The sequence below is a fragment of the Bos mutus genome, chromosome 26, assembly GCF_027580195.1.
Source record: "Bos mutus isolate GX-2022 chromosome 26, NWIPB_WYAK_1.1, whole genome shotgun sequence".
Classification (NCBI taxonomy): Eukaryota; Metazoa; Chordata; class Mammalia; order Artiodactyla; family Bovidae; genus Bos; species Bos mutus.
The window spans coordinates 12,126,610-12,138,749 of record NC_091642.1 but is presented as its reverse complement, the minus strand read 5'-3'; the positions used below and the strand labels follow the sequence as shown (position 1 = coordinate 12,138,749).

At 37.8% G+C, this 12,140-nt stretch overlaps 1 protein-coding gene across 3 annotated transcripts in view; it reads left to right on the top strand.

Moving 5' to 3' along the window:
• The window catches only part of INPP5F (inositol polyphosphate-5-phosphatase F), a 93,894-nt gene that overhangs the window by 60,206 nt on the left and 21,548 nt on the right, over positions 1-12,140 (top strand). For all 3 annotated transcript variants that reach the window (XM_070363762.1, XM_070363761.1, XM_070363763.1), the window contains exons 4-10: positions 1,597-1,725; positions 1,950-2,114; positions 2,232-2,288; positions 3,888-4,086; positions 5,213-5,392; positions 6,280-6,347; positions 12,006-12,130. In XM_070363762.1, the coding sequence (XP_070219863.1) occupies positions 1,597-1,725; positions 1,950-2,114; positions 2,232-2,288; positions 3,888-4,086; positions 5,213-5,392; positions 6,280-6,347; positions 12,006-12,130 (923 nt within the window). The remainder of the gene's footprint in view (positions 1-1,596; positions 1,726-1,949; positions 2,115-2,231; positions 2,289-3,887; positions 4,087-5,212; positions 5,393-6,279; positions 6,348-12,005; positions 12,131-12,140) is intronic.

Genomic DNA, 12,140 nt, shown 5'->3' with positions numbered 1-12,140 from the left:
GGAATGTAAAGTTGTAGTCATGTTGTGAAACCCATGTAAATTGAGTGTTTGATAGCCAGAGCTTTAAAAAGACATAAACCCCATAAGATTGCATTACATGTAAATTCTTGGTTCAATTATCAGTCTCCATTTCCAATCTGATAAAACAGGAACAGCCTCCTTCCTTTTTTTAAAAAAATAACTTACTATCAGAACTTGAACTAGGACTTCTCTGGTGGTCCAGTGGTTAAGAATTCGCTTTGCAGTGCAGGGGACACAGGTTCAGTCCCTGGTCTGGGATGAGCCTGTGCTCTGCAACAAGAGAAGTGACCACGATGAGAAACCTGTGCACCGCAACTAGAGAGCAGGCCCAGCTCGCTGCAACTCGAGAAAGCACCCCCCCCCCCGCCCCCGCCAATACAGCAGTGAAGATGCAGCACAGCCAAAAACAAATAGTTAATAATTAAAGGAAAAAACCCAACTTGGACTAGTTTTTGCTCTCCTTGTTTTTCTCATCCTATTATCTAGTAATAGTTATTTTGTAAGTAAGACACTACTAATAATAAGCATATAGTAAATGTTACCTCCTAACAGGGTTCTGGCACTTAGCACAGCAATACAACCAGTGTATTGAAAAAATGGCATTAGTCTGCATATGGTTAATAGAATCCATGTGTCCCCTTTAGAATGTTTGGTTTGTGTGTTGAGTCACATGAAATTATATGTAAAATGCTCGACTCTAACCAGATAGTTGTCTCTAGAACCTTTGTGCCTTTCTCTTGTCTAAACCTTTCCATCCTCTTCCTCACCTTTGTGGGCTGCTCATTTCCTGCAGCTCCAACTTTTTGGTTCTTCAAATTTAATCTCTGGACCCAACGAGTGTGTTTTTATGCTGATTTTATCAGTATGTATGTGAGGATAGAAGGGGAAAGAGTAGTTGAAATGTCCAGATTTTAAGATTCCTAATAGAGCAGACTCTTGGCATCTTCTCACCCAAAACACTCCACTAACTAGCATTAATATTTAGCACGTATTGCTGTAAAGAAATGTTCCTAGAGCATAGAAAATGTGTATATTGCAATAATTTTAATCTTGTGTGCCTGTACATACTCAATTCTCTTCAGTCGTGTTCAACTCTGCAACCCCATGGACTGTAGCCCACCAGCCTCCCCTGTCCATAGGATTTATCCATGGCAAGTATACTCAAGTGGGTTGCCATGCCTTCCTCTAGGGGATCTTCTCTACCCCGGAGCCTCCTGCCATTGGCAGGCAGATTCTTTGCCACTGAGCCACGTGGGAAATCTTAAATGCCAGTTTGTAAAGCTTTGATGAACCCCAACCAGAGCATTTTATTCTTCAGTTATATTAGATAAGAGCTTACTATAACCCCCAAGTATGTCCTGCCCTGTATTTTTCGCCTGTGCTCTGCTGTAGCTTTCTAATCCTTGAAACCACAGCTGTGTTTTCTAATATCAGTGGACTGCTTGGTCATTTTACTTGCTCTTGAGGTTTTAACCACAATGCTTGAGCAGTAGCTACACTTGTGCACTCATGCTAGAACATTTAGCAAGCAGATATTAGTAATAATGAATTCTCTTTCTCTTCCTAATTATGTAGCTCTGTAAGAAGCATCATTTTGGAATTAACAAACCAGAGAAGATTATACCATCTCCTGATGACTCAAAGTTTCTACTGAAGACCTTTACGCATATTAAATCCAATGTGTCTGCTCCTAATAAAAAGAAAGTAAGAGTTTGACTGATATGGGCTTAGAATTCATCTTCGATTAGTTTTAAATGGAGGGGTGACTTTCCTGCTGGGAGACTTATTTTCAGACTACTCATCATCTTAAAGCACTGTCCCTGCATGTCCTTGGGATTATTTTTCACTTTTCTCCTAGGGAGTTGTGTGGTATCCACATAATGTCTTGCATTTAATTCCTGCAGTAATAGTGGATACATTTCTTATAGGTTAAGGAAAGTAAAGAAAAGGAGAAGCTGGAGAGAAGATTACTCGAGGAGTTGCTGAAGATGTTCATGGACTCGGAATCCTTTTACTATAGCTTGACCTACGACCTGACCAATTCAGTGCAAAGGCAAAGCGCTGGGGAGGACCCCCGTCCCCTCTGGCAAAAGGTACACCTCACAGCTCAGAGCAGGGTTTGCTCCCAGAGCAATTTATGGACCTGTGTGGCCTCTGTGGGAAAACCGAAGCAACGTGTTTCTGACCTATTTGTTTTCTACCTTTTCCAGGTTGATGACCGATTTTTTTGGAATAAATACATGATACAAGACCTTACTGAGATTGGTGTGAGTAGTTGTTTCTGAAATATTCTAAGGTAGTTATAATTGTTAAGCAAATATTTTTAAGTTGTACTAAAAGAAATTTAAAAACTCACATAATGTTTTACCCTGTAGAATGGGAATCATTTAGCTAGGGAAAACCAAGGTACTGTTTTAAGGCGATTCACAGTTCAGCTATATGGCCACAGACTTATCTTTTTAGCAGGTTCCCATAGGACATTCGTAATTTAAAGATATGGAACTAAATCCATAGAGTTCCTCTAAAAGATATTTTGTTTTTACCCACTGGAAATGTTGAAGCCCAGTTTTCCTTTAATGAGATAGTGAAGTGAAATCGCTCAGTTATGTCTGACACTTTGTGACCCCATGGACTGTAGCCTGCCAGGCTCCTCCATCTGTGGGATTTTCCAGGCAAAAATACTGGAGTGGGTTGCCATTTTCTTCTCCAGAGGATCTTCACAGCCCAGGGATCAAACCTAGATCTCCTGCATTGCAGGCAGACTCTTTTACCGTCTGAGCCACTAGGGAATCCCAGTTATTAAATGTTCCTGTTTCCTCATTTGCATTTATTGCTGGAACAAAATTATAAATAATGAGAATGGTAATGAAAATAATGAATGTGGATAGATTCTTCGCCTCACTGTTTTCAACTCTAATCACCTTCCTGAGATCCTGTCTACAGGCTCCATAAAACAGAACTGTGAGGGGACTTGGAAGATACGGTTGTAAAAAAAAAAAAGGGGGTGGATTTGAAGTTGATGCTGAAATCTGTATCAAGGGTAGATACAGATATGGAGACAGGGGAGAAAGAGGGACAAAGAACAACTTCTCTGGAGCACTTTTCATCCTTTACTGTCCCCGGATACAGTCAGTTGAGAAATTTTCTGAGTATTTTTAGTCTTAAAGACTAAGAGGAGATCTTTGCCTTTAATTAATACTTACCTAATTACATTGGATGACTTTTTAAATATTTATGGAAATGATTTTTTTTTGGTTCATTGACTGCGATTTTAGCTGGGCACAAAGCAAGACTTTGTCTAAACTAGAAAGTAGAATAGACCTTTGTGTTTCATAACTAAGTGATCAAAGTTGGTTTTACTAAAGGCTTAATACAATTGTGAGTTGAAAAGCAACCTTTAAGCTATATCTTCTTTTATACCAACAGGAATTAGCTACATTTGTTAAATCCTTACTTTAAGCAGGCAGGCATTTTAGATTTTACTCATTTAATCTTCACAGTAACCTTATGAGGTTGTTGTCTTATTTCACAAAGCAGAATGTCTGGAGGCCTGGAGAGGTTAAGTCATTCTCCTGAGTGAGGCAGTAAGTGGTGGAGCCTGAATTTGTACCTAGCCATCCAGCTCCTATGTTCTGGTCCCTCTCAGGCAGCTCTTCTTGAATGACCACCATAAAGGAAATGAAAGGCTCTGCCCCCTCCCTCCCTTCATTCCTCAGTGTTCTCCAGTAAGCAGAAAATATGATTAAAGAATGGAAAGTTTCTGCTTCTAATAAACTAGCAAGTGTGTGATGTCCACTGCTTGGATTTAAGGAAGTATAGCAGTGCTGTACAGAATAGAAATAACATGGTGTTCATATTATTTTCAGACACGAGATGTGGACTTTTGGATCATCCCCATCATCCAAGGTTTTGTGCAGATTGAAGAGCTTGTGGTTAATTATAATGAGTCATCTGACGATGAGAAAAGCAGCCCAGAGACCCCACCTCAGGAGTCCACCTGTGTAGATGACATTTACCCACGATTTCTAGTGGCTCTCATTTCACGCCGAAGTAGACACAGAGCAGGTAAGTGGAGGGCTGTAATAGTGTGCAAATCAGATCCAAGCGAGAATGGAACATTGCAGATGAATTGAAATGCTAATGGCAATAATGGATTTGGAAAAACAGTTTCAAAGTGCTCAGTGACTCTCAGTAGTGTGGTGTAATTGGGGACCAATTTTTTGGAGAGAAGTGAATGGGAGAGTGTTAACAAAAGGGGAAAGAAAAGGAGGTATATTGTGGAAAAGAGCAGTAAGTCACTTGGGATGTGCTTCTAAATACCGTTGTTCTCACTGACAGCTTGTATCACTGTAATAAATCCTTAGCGCTAGCACCTTTGGGAAAACCCTCCTCTTTTAGTTTACAGGCATTATCTCAGCTTCAACTTTTAAAAAACACTAGCGAATACAGGCATAATTTTGGGGTAAGTTGATACTGTGCTGCCAAGCAGTTGCATGTTAGATCCCCAAGGCTATCCTGAAAGACAAATGTTTTTTTTTTTTAATTTTATTTTATTTTTAAACTTTACATAATTGTATTAGTTTTGCCAAATATCAAAATGAATCCACCACAGGTATACATGTGTTCCCCATCCTGAACCCTCCTCCCTCCTCCCTCCCCATACCATCCCTCTGGGTCGTCCCAGTGCACTAGCCCCAAGCATCCAGTATCGTGCATCGAACCTGGACTGGCAACTCATTTCTTACATGATATTTTACATGTTTCAATGTCATTCTCCCAAATCTTCCCACCCTCTCCCTCTCCCACAGAGTCCATAAGACTGTTCTATACATCAGTGTCTCTTTTGCTGTCTCGTACACCGGGTTATTGTTACCATCTTTCTAAATTCCATATATATGCGTTAGTATACTGTATTGATGTTTTTCCTTCTGGCTTACTTCACTCTGTATAATAGGCTCCAGTTTCATCCACCTCATTAGAACTGATTCAAATGTATTCTTTTTAATGGCTGAGTAATACTCCATTAAATTTTTTAAAAAACTTTTGATTTGGTATCGGGCTGTAGCCAATTAACAGTATTGTGATAGTTTCAGGTGAACAGTGAAGGGGCTTGGTCATGCATGTACATGTATCCATTCTCCCCCAAACCAGACTAATTTTTAAAATTTTTGCTGTTTTAATTTTTTTTTAGGAATGCGTTATAAGCGAAGAGGAGTGGATAAAAATGGAAATGTTGCAAATTATGTGGAGACTGAGCAGTTAATTCATGTGCATAATCACACTCTGTCATTTATTCAGACACGAGGCTCTGTGCCTGTCTTCTGGAGCCAGGTTGGGTATAGATATAATCCAAGACCTCGGCTGGACAGAAGTAAGCCTGTCAGTTATTTGGTTTGCAAATGATGATTTCAGAGGAGATGTTTTTAAAATCCTAGATACTTCATAGGTTTGGATTTATTTTGCCAGATAGTTCATTTAAGATGGTAGCTGGTACACTGAGATTTAATAGTGATACAATAATCTTAAAAGCATTAATAATAGTGGTTGCTGACAATTTAAGTAATTAACAATAAAAAATTGCAAAGTAGAGCATCACATAGCTTATTTCACAGATTTTAATTTGTTGTTTCTTTGAAGAATACTTTACTACAGTGCTTAATTTTGGAAAAGTGTAAATATAGCCAGTATGTGTAGAAGCAGGAAATACCTTAACGAGACAGTGTCTTCATGGAATAAGTAAAATCTCTTTTCAGATGTTTGCTGTGAAAGGTTTGTTGTTTGAAATATTAAGGATTTAATTTCTTCAAGTATTTTAACCGGAATAGCTAAATCATATTAATATAATTAGATTACTCAAAGGGGCTGATTTTAAAATTGTTTACAGAATATTGTTCACTCAAAACTTAATTCATATTTGTGAGACTTCAGTAAACTTTAATTTTTAATATCCTTGCTTTAAGGGGTTTTTATTAATTTATTATAAACCACATGAAACCTTTTCTGACAAGTTGGTTGAATATATAGATTAAATGCCACAGTTTCATAGTTGACATCTTCAGTATGTTTCAGTTTAGTCTAATTGGGGGAAAAAGAGAAATCAAATCTTTAGCTTAGCACTTCATTTAAAAATACTAGTTTTAGACAATCTTGGTTACATTTGGGCTGTCAGTGTTTAAAGTAAGTGTAAAGATGAAATAGACACTAAACTCTGTCTTAAACATGGGAAGGAAAAATAGATTTTGTATCACTTTTTCATAGGTGAAAAGGACACGGTTCCCTATTTCTGTGCCCATTTCGAAGAACAACTGAAAATTTACAAAAAACAGGTGGGATTTCATCTGTAGTAATGTGTTCCTTCATATTTTTAGAAATGGTTGTGCATCTGTTTAAATTTGAAGATAACGACATACGGCTCATAATTAAGTAAAATGGCATTTGTCATGACGTTAAGAAACACATAAGCTAAGAGTATTCTTTAACAATTATTAAGTCAGCTACTTTAAACTGTTTTAGATGAGATTAGTCTACTATCAGTTATCACAATCTGAGATATGTCTAGAGTAAGATATGAAAGGCATCTTTCAGGTCCACCTCTTTGAGGTAACAATTAGAAATAACCTTCAGTATCTTTTTTTCTTTGCACACCTTTCTTATGTATTCATACAGTCAATATGTAGATATGTGAACATATAAACCAAAATCATTTGAGAACTGTTGGGTGAAATACAATTTCAATAAGATGACCAGATTTCATATAGATTAATATAAAATAATCAGTGACTCTTCTTATCTATTAGCAGTGACCAGTCTGAAGGTATAACGCCATGGGATGCATTTTTATAACCATAGCACAAATAGGAAGAAATAGCGTAAAATCTATTGAACATACAAAAAAGATAGCATATATATGAGGGGAGGGGTTTGTTGGGAAGGAAAGTCTACTGGAGAACATAGAAGAAAACCTGAATAAACAGAGAGACAATACCATGTTCCTGGATGGAAAGACTCAATATTGAATAGACTTCAGTTCTTGCAAAATTAATATATAAATGTTTTGCAGTCCCAAAGATAGTCCCAGCAGGGAAATAAAAAGGAAATCCTCACATTGGAAAAAATTATATAAAGTGTGAAAAGAAGAAATAAAGGCAGGTAACTGGGGAAATGAGAACTGCCACACATTGCTGTGTGGAGATCAAACCAATCAATCCTAAAGGAAATCAGTCCTGAATATTCATTAGAAGGACTACTGGATGCTGAAGCTCCAGTACTTTGGCCAACTGATGTGAAGAGCTGACTCATTGCAAAAGTCCCTGATGCTGGGAAAGATCAAGGGCAAGAGGAGAAGGGGGCAAGAGAGGATGAGATGGTTGGATGACGTCACCATCTCAGTGGACGTGAATTTGAGCAAACTCTGAGAGCTAGAGAAGGACGGGGAAGCCTGGCATGCTGCAGTCCATGGGGTTGCAGAGTTGAATATGATTTAGCAACTGAACAGCAACAACACTTCGCTGGGAGGAGCATAAATTGCTGTGGCCATTTTTGAATGGTATTATCAATCAAAATAAAATACTCTTGTACTGTTAGTATAGTAATTTGGTTTTTGGCCCTTCATGCCATATACAGAAATCAGTTCCAGATAGATATGGATCTAAATAATAAAGGTTAAACAATAAGCCTTTTAAAGGAAAATATTGTTAGACTGTCTTTTGACCTTAAATCTTTTAAACAAGGTTTTAAAAGAACTAACAGTAATAAAAAAGTAGACTTTACTAAATTTTTGATTTTTATTAAAACTTTATTATCATATATTTTCAATATTAAAGCACTACAAGTGGTATATTATTTATTAAAATGAAATAAGACTTTAAAAGTACCAACCATAATGAAAAATTGGTAATTTGACTTTACTAAAATAAAGAAATTCTTGATTATTAAAAAGCACCATTAAGAGAATGGAAAGGCAATTCAGAAAGTTGCAGAAGACATATATATGACAAAGGGCTTATATCTAGAGTACATTAAGAATGCCTTCAAATTCATAAAAGGTGTACAACCCAAAGAAAACTGGACAAAAGACTTGAGCAGATTCTTCCTGTACAAGGATAGTCCAAGTACAATAAACTGGACAAGGTACTCCACTTTCTTAATCATTGGGGAAATGCAAATTAAAACCACTGCTCACACACTAGGATGACTAAAATAAAAAAGATGGAAAATACAAGTTTTGTCAAGGATGTGGAGCAGTGATAACTCTAATACAAATTAAACAAAAAACTTAAATCTCCTTGAGAGAAACGTGTTCAATCAAGGAGGCATGTATAAACCTTCTTTATTGCAGCATTAAAAAAACCCTGATTGTTCATTAGGCGTTCAATGGATAAAGCACAGCATGTCTAAAGTGTTGAATACAAATAGTTAAAAATGCTGAGATGCATCTGTGTGTACTAATGTGAAAATATCTTAATATAGTAGAGTGAGAGGAAGACTATATAACAGCATATGGCATGTTACCACTTAAAAAATCCCACAAAACAAAACTGCCGTTTATACATATGCAGTTCTCTTCCATATATACGTGTGTTCTCACCTACATATGGCATACACATTTTTTTAGGGACGTGCTTAGGTGGCCTGAAAGGGTATACTTCAAACTTGTAGCAGGAGTTACCTTTAGGGAAAGGTAAGGAAGGATGTGACCTTTATCCACATTTGAATTTTTTACAATCTGAAAAAAATTTCATGTATTTGCAGTATGTGTAGTTAGAAGTAGTATTGTGGGCTTCCCAGGTGGCTCTCAGAGAAGGCAGTGGCACCCCACTCCAGTACTCTTGCCTGGAGAATCCCATGGACAGAGGAGCCTGGTAGGCTGCAGTCCATGGGGTCGCTAAGAGTAGGACACGACTGAGCGACTTCACTTTCACTTTTCACTTTCCTGCATTGGAGAAGGAAATGGCAACCCACTCCAGTGTTCTTGCCTGGAGAATCCTAGGGATGGAGGAGCCTGGTGGGCTGCCATCTATGGGGTCGCACAGAGTCGGACACGACTGAAGCGACTTAGCAGCAGCAGCAGCAGCAGCAGCAGGCTCTAGTGGTAAAGAACCCCCTGCCAATGCAGGAGACACAAGAGATGTGGGTTTGATCTCTGAGTCAAGTTCCAAAAAAATCCCCTGGAGGAGGAAATGGCAACACACTCCAGTATTCTTGCCTGGAAAATTCCATGGACAGGGGAGCTTGGCAGACTACAGTCCATGGGGCTAAGAGTCAGACACGACTAAGCTCAACAGAGCCAATAAGTAGTATCACCTACTTACAGTGGTAACAGCTAATTGTTATAAAAATTGAAGTAATACTGAGGTATGTAAAGAAAGTAGAAGAAATAACCTCTTGACCACCCTTCCTGCTTCCTGCTGACTTTCACGACCTGTTTGTACACATCAAATTTACGGGCATAGGTATTAGCAGTCACCTGTTCCTTTCTAACGGTACCCCAAAGATATGCTTTTATCCAGCCTCATCTCTTGGGTAATTGTCCTGGGAGGTAGTCCTGTGGTTGGTCTGACTCAGTCATGGTGTCAGAACTGTTGCTCTTGCCTGTGGTTGGTATAGGTGTGGGCCAATGTATGTTTTTGGCACTTTGACCAATGAGGTCTGATGTGAAGAGAAGTCTGTTGGGAGGCTCCAGGCAAGATTTCCTGCTCTAATAAAAAGAGATGCAGGAACCCACAGTCCTTCTGTAGTGGTTGTGTCTGGATTTGACTGGTAACTGCTGCAACTTTAACCAGGCTAGTTCATTAGCTTGAGGATTGATCAATATGTGAAAGATGGTAGAACAAAAGAGCTGGTATTGGTAACTACTGAATAAAGCAGTTCCAGAACCATGCAACCTCCAGACTTCTGAGGTTCAAAACAGACTCTGTCCTGAGATTTGAGTCAGGGATTTGTTATTTGCAGCAAAGAAACATCTTGACATATGCATATATATGCATTCAAAATTTAAGTCAAAAGAAGGCTATAAGCTATACCATATACACTGTTCTGCAACTATTTTCACATAGTAGCTGATAGCTGTTATTCAACCACTTCTCCACTGGTGGACCTTTAGGATATAGTTTCTGCTTGCTATTCTAAAATTCCCCAGAGAACACCTTTTACACGTTTTAAAATATGTGTGTGCTGTATAGAATAAATTTCTAGAAGTGATATGGCTGGATCAAACATTCAGTTCAGTCGCTCAGTTGTGTCTGACTCTTTGCGACCCCATAGACTGCAGTATGCCAGGCGTCCCTGTCCATCACCAACTCCCGGAGCTTGCTCAAACTCATGTACATCAAGTTGGTAATGCCATCAAACCATCTCATCCTCTGTCGTCCCCTTCTCCTCCTGTCTTCAGTCTTTCCCAGCATCAGGGTATTTTCCTATGAGTCAGTTCTTTGTATCAGGCAGCCAGAGTATTGGAGCTTCAGCATCAGTCCTTCCAATGAATGTTCAGGACTGATTTCCTTTACGATTGACTGGTTTGATCTCCTTGCAGTCTAAGGGATCACACATTAGATTAACTTTAGGTTGATACCCACCACTCAGTTGCTTCCAAAAAGATCATTCCAGTTTATACTCTTAGCAGCGAGAGCCGGTATCCATTTCTCCACATATTCACCATGCTGTTCATATTTAGTATTCGGTTTTTGCCTGTCTATAGATTAAAACTGATTTTCTGTTTTAAAATTTATGTATCATTTTTAACAAAGTTGCAAATCTCATGTATATTGGCTATTTGTCTATTTTCTCTTCTGAATATCTTCTGAATCCTTTACCTGTATTTTCTTACTGAATTTATAGCACTCTGTATTTTAATGGTTTTGTGTTGCAGGTATAATTCCCCTAGGTAGTCGTCTGTTTTTCTTAATGTTTGCTTATACTGTCATTTGGTACACAAAGGTTTTAAATGTTCATGTTGTCGCATCTGTCCATCTTTTTCTTTATGCTCTCTGGTTTTTATTATGCTTGGAAAGTCCTGTGACATCCTACAATTAGGGAAAAATCATGCCAACATTCTTCTTGCTTTTTTATAACTTGAAGAAAAAATATTTAGATCATTAATGCATCTAGAATTTCTTTTATATATAACGAAGGGGCTAACTTAAGTCCCCCCATGTAAATAGACAGTTATCCCAATATCATTTATAGTATGCTACTATAGTATATTACAGTATAGTAATATACAGTATCTGCAGTACAGTCTGTGTATAGTATAGTCCATATTCTCTGAGAATAATATCATTGTAGTTTAGATTCCTCAGTGTTCATAGGTCTGTCTTGGCCATCTGTCTTGTTCTGTTGAGTTGTTCATTTTTCTGCACACATACCATAGTTTTAATCACTAGATTTAACCTATGTTTTGCTCTTCAGTGGGACAAGTTCTTTATTGTTTTTCACAAATTTCCCCATATTATTCACTTTTCCAGAAAAACTTTAGAATTAACTTGCCAAGTCTGTACAAAGACCCTGTTTGAATTTTGACTGGAATTGTTGAGTGTGTAGATTAACCCGGGGAGCCCTGACATCTTTACAGTATTGAGTCTTGCCATCCAGCACCATGGTGTCTCTCTCCATTTACTCAGGTTTTCCTTTATGTGTTTCAGCAACGTTTCGTAGTGTCTAACATGTAGGTCTTGTATATTTCTTTAAAAATTATTCTAGAGATTTAAAATATCATAAAGGAACTTGTTTTCATTATGTATTCTAATAGGTTATTGCACATGTATAATGTGTAAAATTATTCTTGCCATTGATGTAAATTCTTATAAACCTAAAAAAGTGTAACAAATGAAAATCTAATTTTATAGGGGAAAAAACTGATGCTTGAGTGGATTAATTTCTAAGTCTGGGTACAAAATATTTCTAAAACATAACTCTAAATAGATTCAGTGAAAACATGAGTCTCAGATCTGATTAACTGAACTTTTTCTTTTCCCCCACTCTCACAGGTTATTATTAATTTGGTAGACCAGGCAGGAAGAGAGAAAATAATTGGTGATGCTTACCTGAAACAGGTGTTGCTCTTTAACAACTCACACCTCACCTATGTTTCATTTGATTTCCATGAGCACTGGTAAGATGGC